The sequence below is a fragment of the Indicator indicator genome, chromosome 7 (assembly GCF_027791375.1).
Source record: "Indicator indicator isolate 239-I01 chromosome 7, UM_Iind_1.1, whole genome shotgun sequence".
Taxonomy (NCBI): Eukaryota; Metazoa; Chordata; class Aves; order Piciformes; family Indicatoridae; genus Indicator; species Indicator indicator.
In genome coordinates, this window is record NC_072016.1 from 31214693 (window position 1) to 31229448 (window position 14756).

Genomic DNA, 14756 nt, shown 5'->3' on the forward strand with positions numbered 1-14756 from the left:
GAGCTAGTAACTTCTGCCATTTTTGCCAGGATTGTACCATAGAGGGCAGCCGATGAGTGGTAAAAAAAATGAAGGCTGTCCTGGTGTATGAGTGCACAAACACAATAAATTGGCTTTGTTTTTTTTCCTTGGTTGTCCTTACAGTAATAGATAAGATGTTAAATATAAATCTATGGACATAAAATTTACCCATTCTTATTCAAGGGAAGGGATGGTTAATTAACTGATAATAAGGTTAAGATGATTCAAAATTCTTAAAACTGACATAAACCAGTAAATAAGTGATTTTTTGCTTCAACAGCCCTGTTTGCTTCTTCATTTGTGTAAGAAGCACTTCGACAGTCTTTGCATTTTGCAATATACCAATATTTTTCAAAGCTTTTATATGAATTGAATATAAGGTTCAATACCAATGTTTCTAATATTTTTAAATGGCCAGTTTAATACATGTGCACCCTTCATAGACTGTAATTCTTTTAATGATGTTTTCTATCTTCTATTTCAGAGTTAACACTGGATCACCACAGAGGGCAGCTACAGGAGCATGCAGTTTTCTATTGAAACAAGAGCTCATGATTTTTTTCCATCGCTCCTCTTAACATTTCTACTACTCCGCAGACATGGCTCACCATGCAAGGTCTCCCAGATTAGTCAAAAAGGAAGAGTTAGGCAAAAGGAAAACTAACCAGGGCAAAAAGAAATGTAGCCAAGTGAGAAAGAAAACCACAAAGACCTCCACTAAAGCTTTTAGTTCTGGAAAAAGCAAAAAGCCAGCACAAGAAAAAGATGCTAAGAAAAAACAGCAAGAAAAGAAAACAATCATGAGCTCTTCAGGTAGGCTTCTCAGGAGCAGTGTAACCAGAACCTTGTCCGGAGCATCTTGGGTAACTTTAGAGAAAGCTGACAATATCCTCTTTCATAGTCAGGATTCTTTCAACATCAACGGCTTTACAATGTCCCTCCGCAACCGATCGCTCTCTCATAGGTTGTCTCAAACTCCACCAATTGCAAAACCCAAGAAAGCTGCAGCACAAAAAAGACTAGAAACAAAGGAAATGCATGAGCAAGAAGCCCTAGCAGTAGTGGAAGGAAAAAACACTGAAACAGGCAAAAGTGGTTTGAAACAAGATTTTGCACAAAATGAGTTAACTCCTCTGCCTGTAGAAGATGCTGCATGTAGTGCAGGTGAAGAGCCTGATATCCTATGTGCCAGTCAAGACAAAGAGGTAGAAATACCAGAAACAAATGACTCCATTCCAAGTACTCAGCTAATTGATGACTATACAGAAGCATCAGAGGTGAAGTGCAAGCATGAAGACCTGCCTTGTGAGCAGACACCCAGCGACCTCACTATGGGTAGTTCAGTTGAAGCAGTTGTTGAAGATGCTGCGCTTGTGCTACTGTCTTCTCCTTCTGACTCCAAAATCACCTCTGAATCAAACTCGAAGCTGTGTGTGGAGACTCCCTTCCGTCTGGTGCCTAACAGTAAAGAACCTGACTCCAGTGCTGTTGATACCTCAGACCTCAGCTCAGCAGTACAATTAGAAAAGTCAGTCCCACTTGCCGAATACCACATTGAAGCAGAGTCAGACCTGGTGCTACCTAGTGAAGAACAAGACTCAAATTCTGCACCTATAGTTACCTCTGAGTTTAACTCTCAAGAACATTTATTAGCAGATGCGAACTCACTTGCAGAGTCCTGCCTGAAGGCAGGCTGGGATTCAGAGTCTGAGAATAGAGACATTGTTTCAAATTCCAGCTCTGTAGCTGCCACTGAATCAAATTCACTTTTACATTTTGAAGGTGAAAGCTCACTTGCAGAACCTCATATGAAACTGGTTATGGATTTTGTCCCCATTCACAAAGAACTTGACTCAAGTTTGGATTTGAGCTGTACAAGAGCAAACTCAGAACCTGACTCAAAAAACATACTTGCAGTATATGAACCAATTCCTGATACCTCTTTAAACAATATTGAAGTGGAGGACATTGAACAGCTTGCTAAATGTATCAATGCAGAGACATTAATTTTTAATTCAGGCTATGTCCCCACATTATCTCCAGATTTAGAAAAAAGCACAGTTGAGAAAATCTTTGGTGAAAGCTCTGGACAATTCTCTGAAGGTTTTGTTTCAGAGTTGCCTTTAGGCATGGAAATCTCTGATCTTGCCTCAGAAAAAGCCATAAATGCAGATTTGCCAGCTGACTCAAAACTGCAGCATAATGATTATTCATCACAGCTGGGAAGCATTGGAGTAAGCTTGAATTTGGTTCAGGTTGTGAGCAACAGCACTGAAGCAGCTGAGGCCTCAGGGCCATCCTCTCTCAAAAATCCAGCTGGTGATTACCCTATTCCATATTCATCTCTTCTCCCTATGCTAGAAAAAAAGAAACGAAGGCGTTGTGGAGTCTGTGAGCCTTGTCTGCGGAAAACCAATTGTGAAGAATGCAGCTGTTGCAGGAAACGCAAAACTAGTCACCGGATATGTAAAAAGAGAAAATGTGAAGAATTGAAAAAGCCACCACCACCAGTCATGCTACCTTTTGAGGTAAGCCAGTGAAGGTGCAAATTGAGTCACTCTTTTGAGGCTTGAGGTGTGTCTTAAAAATCTGCACAGGGAAATGCTGCTCACTGTACAGCTTTAGAGAGCTTAGGGCTCCTGCTGGAGCTAGCAGGTTGTACAGTAACTTTCTCTTGTCATCAATAGAGGTGTAGATTAAAGTGAGCTGGAGTTACTGTTGTTTCTGCTGTAGACGAATAAAATAAGAGGTAAGTATAGCTTTAACTCTGTGTTCCACGTACTGGTATATTACCCAAAATAATGAATTAACTGAGGGCATGGAGAGACATAAACTATTTAAGTGCTGAATGTGGGAAGGAGGGAGAACAAGAGTAGTCTTAGGAGACTGAGTTACTAGGCAGTGTCTGTATTTCCAAGAATTTAAGGTTTAAAAGCAAAGGAGGGCAAACTCTTTAATTCAAGTAGCTTGCTTATGATTTAGTGGAAATAAATGTATGAACTGCAGAACCAAATTGTAGCTGCATTTTCCCCTTTCACACCTCTCTGCCTTTCTAACTGTCTGTTCTTCTGTTTCTCTTATTTCACTCCTCCTCCCTGTCTGCCTTTGTCTGTTGTTATTATATCCATCATACATACTTCTTCTGTTTCTTACTCATTTTCCTGATCCATCAGCCTTTTATAACTCAGATCATTACTTCTGGAACAAAGAGGAGGGGAAAAGACAGTCTATATGTCCCTGTGATAACTGCACTGACCTTCTGAGAAATTTCAGTTCGAGAACAGGCTTTAAATCAGGTAAGTAGGGAGTTGAACATAGATTTCCCACATCCCAACTGAATTCTCTGCCCTCTGAGCTGCAGAGTTCTGCTTCATATGTTCCTGTAGTACCTGGGTCACAGAGAGGGAGGCGCTGTCTCATTAGTTATGGCACTGGGACATTTGCCACTGGGATGTGGGAAACTGAAGTTCAAGTCTGTGCACCAGTGTGTACTCCAAGTGGAGAAGCTCGCCCTGGGGAGTAGAAGCTGCAAAACCTTTCTTGATAGCAGTTTCATTCAAGTGGCATGTTCTTACAGCAGGTAGAAATTCCTGGCAGCTGCAGAGATCTCAGGAAACCTCCTGTTTTCACTGCTCTGTCCTGTACTTACCAACATTTGCACAGAAGTCCATTCTGGTTTTAATGTAGGCAAGCACAAAGAAAAGTTCTGTAGCAGTGAGGGGATATAGTATATTCCCATTTGTGGGGGGAAGTTTATTTTAAGTTACAACGTTTGGGGAAGTGGGTTTAAACAGCTTGGCTCATGGTTCATTCAAAAAACTCTTTGTCTCAACTGCTCCTAAATGCTCTTGGGGGAAAAAAAAATTAAGAGGAGAGGGACAGCTATCATGTGACTGAAGATATTAAAACAGTAAAAGTTATGGAGATTGATCCTGACTTTTTACAGTGAAAAAGTAGTGACCCTGCATCCTTTTGTATATTTAGTCAGAGGGATTGAGGAAGCTCATGGGAGAGAATTGGTGGAGGTGAGGTAGGAAGTGATCTAAAAGCCATGTTTTAAAAAGGGTTTTGACAGGGTGGGTGAAAGGAAGTGAAAGGAAGTGCTATGAACTTTTGTGTTCCAGGCTAAACATACTTCTTTTCTTGTTCCTCAGACTGACCTTCTCCTTGCAGATTAGCTTTGCCCCTTCACCTTTGTCCTCTCTGGGTGCTCCTTTTGCTTTCTTTATGAGAGATTGCTTGGTTTTATTATTTTCTTTGGCAGCTGCTTTTTGGTGTGCTTTTATTGAACCGGATGCATTTTGTACAACACATTTAGAACTGCACTAGCAGCCTCCTTCATTTCTTGTTAAATGCCACCTGAAATTTCATAGTACTGCATGGAGGAAATGAAGTATTGCTGACATTTAAGAACATGTCAGGTATTTTCTTATGAAATTGTATTTGAATGAAAGCTGATGCCCTTTCAGCTGTACTTAGAAGCAAACACTGCCTCCCTACAGAAACAGTGCTCTGAGAAAATGAAAGAGGAAAGTATTTCTACAATATAGATATGTGGCAAGAGATCTTTCATCTCTTGATGGGGGAGGTGTTGAAAGATGGAAAACATGGTATCATTGTTCAGCATCTATACTTTAGATAGGATTGTAGCACTCTGGAAGGAAATCCCATTGTGAGTTCTCAAACTGGTAGGACTGGGACTGCAACAGCTAGGACTTCTATGACATTAATGTGCTTCAAATAGAGGCCAACTGGGGAAAACCCAAAACTGCCTCTGTCCATGGTATAGAAAGTTTAACATAATAATTTAGAGAAATGGGCTTGGCTTCAGTGCATTCCTTGTTCAGAAGAATCATGTGTCTCCCTCTCATGTTGGTGTAATATAAGCATTTTTGGAGGTGATTCACTAGAAAGGAGAGTGTAGGTGATAAACACACTTTGCATGAGCATAATGTAAACATTGGTGTTTTGCCTTAAAGGGAATTATCTCTTCTTATTCTAGTTACAGAAAGCAGAAGTCACAGTGAATCAGTGAGAGCTCTGTACATTAAGTGGCTATAGGATAGGCATCACATGGCTATTTAAAAAAAGAAAACAGTGTTGGTTTTCCTTAAGAACTTAGGTGGATTTACAGTTATGCTATATATATATGTTTACAGTAAGGCCTGGCTGGCAGAAGCTGTGAATGCAGCCTGAAGCGCGTATTCCAACATACATGCCCCTGTGTGCACAGGCATTCAACACTCAGAGTACTGGTTACATGTCTGGAGGTGGTATTAGTTACAATACTGTTATTTTCATTATTTCACACACAATCCAGATAAAGATTTGAAAACTAATTTGACTTGAAAAATATCACTCATAAACCTTTAGTGATATTTTGCCTTGCTGAATGTAATGTGTTTTGCAGGGACGTGACATCGTGAAAGTCTGCACAAAGCGTTGTGCACTCTAGTTCACAGCCCTTCTGCATAGCAATATTGTTGTATGTAATGTCCCTCTTCCTGAAGGCTTCTTACTTAGGAGCTGGTTAAGAAAACATTCTAGAATGTGTGTGTGTGAACTATTTGCTTACAGAATTTCTGGAAGGAGCAGCTTTGAAAATAAGAGAAAAAAAGGCTTGACACTGGGTTACCATCCCTCTCAGAATGAATAATGCTTCACCTTAAAAATTACAGCAGTGTGTGACTCCTTACATTTTTGTTTTTCCAAACCTGCCATTTTCTGAAACACCATAGCAGTTACTGAAGGCTATTTCACAGCTCTTTTCTACCAAAAAGCATTTTTCATTCCAAGAGGTGGTCTGCTTTGCTGGCACTGCATCCTCACATGTGTCAAGGATGGCTGGACACATTGCAGCATGGGGCAAGAATTTCTCAGGCTTCAAAACTGTCATACATATAGGGAAGGTGGTCCATTATTTGTTTCATTTTTTCCTTGGAAAAAGAATTTCTGTTTTGCACAGGCAGCTGTTTCAGATGCAGCTGCACATGCTGTGATGAAAACATTGTCTTCTAGGTGCTTGGCATACATTGATGGAGCTGTCTGTTGTACGTGGTGTACTGGGCTCTGGCTGGGCAGGCAGTCTCAGCTCTCATCTGGTTTCCTGCTGGGCAGGGCTCCCCTGTGTGTAGCCATCACCCTGGCCCAGGAGGGTGCCAAGCTGAACAGCTCCAGTTGCTGAGGTGAACTTGCAGAGTTTCATAACATGCCACTGGAGCTCCTCTTGCCCAAAAGGCTATGAATATAGAGGGCTACTGCAGAGCTGCCACAAAACCAGTAGTTGTGGACAGCCCTTGTCTCCCAAAGGGTGCTTTCTGCAAAGCTTGCCAATGTTTTAGGGCCTTATCTGGGCAGGGACCCCTGCTGGCCTGAAAGCACCTCCCAGGGTGGGCTTTAGCTTGTATTAGGTAATGTACTACCATCATGGTAGATTTAGTGGGTCCTGGAGTCAACAAACTGAGAAAAAAAAATCAGATCACTGAGTGCAAGTTCAGTGGGTTGACCAGGGTGTCTGGAGACAGCTTATTTAATAGCTGTAATCTGAGTAACATGGAAATATTTAACAACAATAAGAGCCTGCTTGCTTGTGGGTTTTTAACATGTTGCCGAAACCCCAGATGCATTTGAAGAGGATGGTGCAATTAGAATTGGTTGCGAACTTCCTAGTAAGGCATTCCTTGAATAGAAGATGCTGTTTAACAGAAAGCTTTCATAGCTACTCTTTGTCTTGGTGCAACTTTTTGTTTGTTTTTAATTTCTCAAGATTCCATGTGAAATCTCTGCTTAAAACTGGAAAAGGGGGAAAGAATTATTAGAACAGCTTGGTGCTGAAGGTTTTTTTCTTGATACCGAGCAGGGGCTTGAACTTTGGTCTCCCACCTCCTATCTGCCTCCTCTTGAATTTTTGAAAGGTTTGCTCTGCTTTGGAGCACAACCAAGTGGCAAAATTTTACAAAAAGCGAGATGGAATACTTGATTTCTAGCCAGACCTAGTTATAATCTTGAAGTTTAGATGCTATGGTATTTATTTTACGATGGACTCCAGAAATATGTAAGCCAGTTAAATTTTAAAATAAGTGCTCATAAAAACACTCCTCTTGAATGTGATACTGGAGAGTTTTGAAAGAGGATAGCATGGGGGCTTAGAGGAGTTAGGTAACATGTGTGGCAAAGATGAGCAAAGATGTGTACAGCCTACTCTGCGGATGCAGTACGGGGAGTGGAGTAGAGCAGTTTACTCTTACTGTGGGTGTGTGAAATAATTACAACTCACGCTTCTCTGCCATTCTCTGTGATCCTGGGCATGGACTTCAATGCAGCCTAAATTACAGGCAAACAGGTTAGTCTGAGATCTCATTATTTTCAGAGGATGTGATTAAAAAGGGGTTTCTTCCCTGCTCCGTATTTTCTGTGCCGTTTCTTGCAGCTTTTACAGAGATTTTTTTTTTATTATTTGAAGGAGTTTCTTTCCTTCCCTGTATAGCACCCATCCTAAGAGGAGGGGAAACTGCCTAACAAGGAAACCTGAAACTCCTGCTTAAGTGCTGTCCAGTGCACACAATGACTTGGGGACTAAATCAGAACACTGGGTCGTAGGTTTCTAAGGAAACAAACAATTTTTTTAATTGGACAGTAAAGCATCTTAAATAGCCAAAACTTTGAAGCCAATCAGGTCACCAAGTGTATGTACCTCTCTTCGTTTAATATGCTTAGAGACCTGTGCAAACTTGTATCTTGGAAAACACTGCAAACCGATACTTTTATCTTACGTCATCCTAAATCCTGTTTCTCACAGTGCTCTGGTGCAACAAAGATCTTACATGCAAAGTAGCATCAGGCTACATGAAAGGGCGAGGACTTTCTCTGACTGAACTGATATGTCTGAGCATTTGCACTGCTTAACTGATTGGCACCGATAACTGGACAGGAATTACACTTGTAATTTAGCAATAGATAAAGAAAGCAGTTTTAAAGTGTGGTCCATTGCTGCTGAAAAGATGTTTTTACAGTGTTTTCATGTGTAGTGCATAAATCTCTGGCCAAATTTCTGGTTAGATGTCAACTGCAAATGGTTTCAGTCAAGCCTGCAGTGATTGATGGTGTGTTAGATACGTTATTTGTTGTCTGTGATTAACAAGTGTTTGTCTGATGCATTAGGGTGTGGTGGGAAAACTTGGAGTGGTGACCTCTCCATCCTTCTTCCATTGGGATGAATGTTTTAAGCAAGTAGAAACGTGGGAACCTAATTGTATATTGTACTTTGTGTTTATATGCTGGCCTATTCCCATCATAATCTGTTTGCAGCAGGCAGGTTGCTAGGTGTGACCGAACTAGGTGAAGACAAAGCCATATCTTTCAGCTGGGACATGCGGGTTATATGCAGCAGGCTATGGTGTGCAGGCAAGGTCCGAGTGAGCATGGTGGTTGTGGAGTCTGGTGTATGCTGCACTCTCACATCTACGTAGAGTTTTTGGAGAGGGCTGGTGCCTTGCAACTGATCCATCAGCCTGGGCCATCTGTCGAAGACAAGCCTTGGGCTGTGGGTTCGCTCAGGTGCCCACTGGTTCCCTCTCTCCAGGATCAGCCGCGGGGTCTTGGAGAGCTTTATCAGTAGAGTCTCCCTGGCCATTTGGTCCTGTGTACACACCACGGGGGCCCAGGGGGAACTCTGCTGCGCCTGGCCCTGTCCAAGGCTTAGCGCGCACACGTGCATCCCTGCGTGTGCATGGAGGCGGCACGCGTGCGGGTGCACAGGCATCGCGTGTCCTCGTCTGACCCCGCATGCAGCAGCATTTACCCAGCCCGGAGACCCCGGGGCCGTTGCCCAGGTGGGTGTCCCGCACACCAACCCCGCCGCGGGCCGGCTCCGCATCCGCGGTGAGTCCGTACCGCCTCTTGCGGGCGGCTGCTGCGGCGCCCGCACGGGAGACCCTTTGTTTGGGCAGGGTCGGCACGAGAGCGGAGGAGGCCCGCGGGGGGGCGCTGCGGGCCGCAGCCGCCCCACCATTGGTTGGCAGCAGCTCCTGGTTCCTAGCGACGACGGCGTGCCCGCGGCGCCGGGAGCGCGCACGGGGAGGCGGAGGCGGGGCAGCTGTGCGCGCGCCCGCCTGGCCGACCGCGGCAGCTCCGCACGAGGCTCGCGCCCGCGACGCCGCCTGGAGGAGGGCGCCGCTGCGGCAGGAAGCAAGATGGCCGCCCCGCGGGCGCCGCTGTGAGGAATGCGGGGCACCAGCAAGGCCGGCTCCAGGGGGGCGGCGGCGGCGGGGCCTCTGCCCTCGGCCGTCTCCGGCGTCGCCGAGTATCGGGGTGGCGGTGGAGACGCCGCGTAGAGCCGCCGCCAGCCCTCTGGAGTACCGCATGTAAAGCATTCTGGGTATTTTAATTAAGAAATAGTTGCAGTTCGATAATAAAACCGGAGGTGACTGTTTTTGTGACCACAACTTATTCTGCAATTTGATGTTTTTTTAGGTTCTAACTGAAAACAAAAGACCTCAGAGGAGGAAACAAAGAATTTTAAAGGTAATCGATGATTGCTTTCATATTTATCCTCTCCCATTTTAAGCAGCATTTTCTTGTCATCTAGATCTGGAAGCCAGAGGGTTAACTGCTGGGAAGGGGCACTTTTCAGCTATTCAGGAGGTTAGCTAATTTTTAAAAGCACAGAACATGTTCTTTTTATCTCCCTTTCCCTTTCTCTCTGGTATGTTGTATACATATTTGAATCTTTCAAAAGCACAAGTCTCCTGACAAAAAGTTTGCTTTCCACTGCATTGAAGATTCACTTTTAATTTCCTCTAGTTTCATACTTCCAAAGGTAATAGCTAAATGCTTATTGGTGAGTTTTTTAGTATACAGATTTTCTGGCATCTGAAATTTCATGTGAAAAGTTAATGCTGTAATGCAAACCAAATGAACAAAAGTGGAAATTTCATGATTACATTACTGTAGTTTTGATTTCCATTACTATAGTTTTGATTTCCTTTTTTCTTTAAACTTTAGAGCATATCAAGTGAAACTGAAAATTCTGTGAACTTAAAACAGCCTTCAGTTTCACATGGTAAAAGGTTTCGTCATGATTTTTAAGATGGCTATCTTTGATGGTAACAAAAGATTGGTGTTTCCAATGGAAATGTTTCAGCTTCTGTAACAAAATTCAGACTTGCTACACTTGTGGCTAATTGTTATTTTTTGAAAGTAATGGGTAAGCATATATATATTGCATTTTTTGAGTTAGTCTTTAGGATGTTTTGACTAGCAATAAATCATTAATTTTGTTGTTGCAAACTAACATGTTGGAAGATGGATGATGCAAGCAAAATGGATAGTGTGTGTAAGATGAAGCTCAGCAAAATAAGGAAAAATAGTTGTTAAACTTTGAGGAACTATTTTCTTATAACAGCTACATGTAATATAGTTTAGTATTGTTTTAGTACATTAACATTTCAGAAATTGGACAGTAGAACTGATACATGCTGAATGTCTGTGGTGTAATTTTATTTGAAAAAATCTTGACTTTTTGTTTCAAATGTCTGTTTTGTGTTCATTGTTGCACATTACAGAAACTTCCTTAAAGGAGTTACAATTTTGTAAGACAAAGCAACATTAAAAAATTAAGCAAGGAGAAAATATCCTTATTTGACTTGCAAGTGTGTCCAATCTCAAGGGTATCTGTCTTTTTATGTGGGAGTAGTTGTGCAAGCCACCTCCCTGTGTGCTGACAGTTACTGTGTTTGCACAATGCTAATAAGTGCTTTCCCCCCCCTTGCATTAATTAAATGAATCCATTAAAACAATATCATTTTTCATTAAGTCATGGATATGCTTTTAATGATTCATTTGAATTACTGATGCTCTTGTGGCACACAGGTGTAGTTAAAACTTCACCATTTGTTTATTCTGGGTTTTTTTTTGTTGATAGTAGTGTGCAAAATAAGGGGTGTTTGTAAATATGCCCTTCAGCTTTGTGAGGTGTAATTTGTATGACACTTGTTCTGTCAGAAGTGTGAAAAACCTCACTTTTTGTGGTGATAGCAGATACCTTGTGTTAGGTGTCTGTCTACGGTAGGACTTCATAGCGGGTCTGCAGATTTGTCTTTCTTGAGTTCAATTTGCCACATTTTCTGATTTGGTGGCAGGGCAGGTTGCTCTTTAATATGATGCAGTCATTCTCCTTTCCAAAAGCCTTCTGAAGAGTTTGGTTCTTGGTTTGGTTGTTGTTTTTTTTCCCTCCCTTGTTTTTTAAATGGAAAGTTTTGTCTGGTTTTGTGCGTGTGTGTGTAGTGGCCTGTGTTGGTCATTGGACTTGTGTTTATTTCTGATTTGACTTCGCTGAATTGATTCTACAGTGTTTGCTTTTTGGGTTTAGGTACAGTTCTTTGTGTTTTCCGGTATTTTCCTTTGTTTTGTGGTGCTAAAGTGTATTTTGTAAGAGTTTGCTCACTTGCATCTACCAAGTCAGTCATGGTACCCCTGAAGGCATCTCATGAAACACCTATGTTTTTTTTTTCTTCATTTTTTTGTTTTTATTGGAGAGAGGAGAAGGGAAGTTGGTCATCCTAAGTTAGGTTGCAGCTCTCTGTCAGCTGCAATAAACTTGTAAAGGACTCTGCAAATTATGCCATTTTTTCTAAGGGTATTTTTAGAAATATGATTAACATGGTTTTTGTTATTGGTGAGACTGCCATGTAAAGTGGTATATTATTGATTGAATTATAACTTCAGCATCTGATTTAATGATCAGTAGTGCTTGAGGGCATCTGACCTTTTAAAAACTTTAATTATTTTTTTTCCCTCTGTGTTTTCCTTTGAATAGTAGTGTAAACTTTCTTGAAGGAGGATTTGTAGTACTGTCTTTCGGTAATACATGGAGTTAGTATTTCTCCAATCCTCCTAATTTTACAGATTTCCTGGGAGGGCTAGTGCTCTTTCTAATTGTGTTTCTTAGGACCAACATATTTACCATTTCTTTACAGGGTGAAAATAAACAATGCTTTCCTGTTTGGAAACACGTTGTACAAACTGTAAACATGAAGACTCAAAAGTGATACTGTGCCCTTTGTTTGCTATTGGTCGTTTTCCACACTTGTTTTAGTGTTCTGTTCTGGTTATTGTAGGAAGGGTCACTTAGGAAATTTTTCTGTACCATAAATACTGTATTAGGTTTTCCATGTTTATTTTGAAAGAACGTTTGAAATATTCATCTCTTCTAGCAAGCAAATGCTCATTAAAGAAAGAGTCTTTGTGAGTCCATAGTAATGGATACTAAGGAAGGAGTATACGCAGGAGTTTTCTTACTGTTTATATTGTGTGCTTTCCCCAGGTAAGCAGACACTTTAATTCCTGATAAAGTCCATATAGATAGGATTCATACTTAAAAATTAATTTACCTGCATTTCCGAAGGTATATTACATACCCATCCTCACTTGTAAGCTCTTTAACCACTTGCAGTGTTCTCACTCAGTTTGGGCAGTGCACTGCACCTCTCCTTAACAGTGGGGAAATTCTTGCAGTCATGTGCAAGTTTATTAACAGAGAGCTGGGAGGAATGGGACATGGCATTGTGTTGTCAGGGAAATCTGCAGTTAACAAGTAGAGATGGCAGTGGCACCAGTAAGGAACCCACCCACAGATCAGGGTGCAGCTGATGAACAAGTACAGTATGTGGTTTTTCTGCTGGCTTCTATGGAGTCAAGGCTACCATTTGGATGCTTGTAGATTTTTGCTGCCTTACAGGAGACTTAAAATTTTAAAACAAAAGATCACTGCCAAAAAAAAAAAAAAAAAAAGAGATATCCAGAAAAATATATGCAGTGCTAAGTGAGTATTATAACTGCATGCACATTCTTTGTTCTCTGACTGATTCTGTTTGCATATTTATGCATAAACACTGTACTGGCAATTGTGTATGCCAGAAAAGTGCAAATGATGCCTGCTAAACTGTAAAATCCCTTTAGCTTGAGCCAGGCTAATAGCTAGAGACGACTCAGTATCTAGAACTTTGGGTTGTTTATAAACATCATATTAGAAACCAGTGAAAGTTTAATTTCCATCAAAGCTACAAATATATACACATAAAACCCACAGTCTTTTCTTATCAAAAACAACTTTATATTTTAAAGTTAGTTCGGCAGACCTGCTGTGTCGGTGTGAGCTGAAATTCCCCCCCCACCGACAATAACCAGGCTAGCTCAGTCTGGAAGCAAATGAAAAGCTGTATTTACAAGCAGATGAAATGCAATGAATATGTACAAATATACAAAATTCACAACACTTACAAATATATACAATCAACAGAAAAGCACAACCGATCTCCCTTTGCTTCCCCCCAAGGGGACCCTCCCAAAGGGGCCTCTCTCTCTCCCAAGAGCTTCCCCCCCAGACCCCCCTGGACAGAGAAGCAGAGTTTAGTTAGAGCAGAAAGTTGTTAACTTAGCTGCCAAGGTCAGTGTGTTATCTTCAGCCAGAAGAGAAGAAGAAACAGCAGCCAGACAGCCCAGCAACTGCCCCCACTGCCGAACGCAGAATGTGCAGAGTGCCTCCTTTGTTTTGGGTAATAGTTCTTAAACATTTCTATCTATCCAATGGAAGTGTTTAGAACAATTGTTATTTTGCTTTCTTACACCCAATAGTGACTTATTTACATTCTTTCACTTTCTCTGTTCTGAACTTTGCAAGGAAAAATTAAAAAGACAGTTTCAAACCACCACAGTCCACCCCTTCTAAACAATTCCATTGGCTGCTACTATCATTTATCTAACCTAAAATAATATCTACAACAATAGGTGAATAAAGACCATAGTCCATTCCGGCTATCTCGGATGTAGATGATTCAAAAGAGTCAAATCACAGGAAAAACAGCAAACAGCTTGTTTCCTCGCAGATGGAGCGAAGAAAGGAACAGGGACTCTCAGGTGACTCAGGGCTCTCAGGATTCGTGCACCGTAGATCTCATGAACTCTCCTCTTGGGCGCAATGCTGTATCTGCGCAACACTCTGAATTTAACCTCTCTCAGCCAAAGTTAGATTTCTTTGTGGAATACACTGAATTTCACCATTTTCTTGCATCACCCAATAGGTGTGACCAGGACCTTCAGCAGAAACCACCCCTCGGACAGGTTTGGCCTCTCCTGAAGGAGAAAATACCCAAACAGTTTTGCCTAACAGATTCTTTTCTCTGATAACAGGAACTCTATCACCTTCCTCCTTTCACAACAAATCTGATTGGGCAGGTCCAGCTCGATTCACTGAACCTCTACTATTCACTAACCAGGTCGCTTGTGCTAAATGTTTCTCCCAGTTTTTCAAAGATCCACCCCCCATGGCTTTGAGAGTGGTTTTCAGCAAACCGTTGTAGCGTTCGATCTTCCCTGCAGCTGGTGCATAGTAGGGAATGTGGAATATCCACTCGATGCCGTGCTCTTTGGCCCAGTTTTTTACAAGATTGTTCTTGAAATGAGTTCCGTTGTCCGACTCAATCCTCTCTGGAGTTCCGTGTCTCCACAGGATTTGTCTCTCCAGGCCAAGAATGGTGTTACGTGCAGTTGCATGAGGAACTGGATAAGTTTCCAGCCATCCAGTGCTTGCCTCTACCATAGTCAGCACATACTGCTTACCAGTTCGAGAACGAGGTAGAGTGATGTAGTCAATCTGCCAGGCTTCACCATACTTGTACTTGGACCATCGGTCACCATACCACAAGGGCTTGATCCGCTTTGCCTGCTTAATAGCAGCA

The 14756-nt window shown here is 41.9% G+C and overlaps 1 protein-coding gene across 1 annotated transcript in view; it reads left to right on the forward strand.

The window, feature by feature from the left end:
- Window positions 1–620: 620 nt before the first annotated feature.
- Window positions 621–14756, forward strand: part of TET1 (tet methylcytosine dioxygenase 1) — a 65013-nt gene continuing 50877 nt past the window's right edge. The window contains exons 1-2 of the mRNA XM_054382293.1: window positions 621–2549; window positions 9493–9543. Coding sequence (XP_054238268.1) covers window positions 621–2549; window positions 9493–9543 — 1980 coding nt within the window. The remainder of the gene's footprint in view (window positions 2550–9492; window positions 9544–14756) is intronic.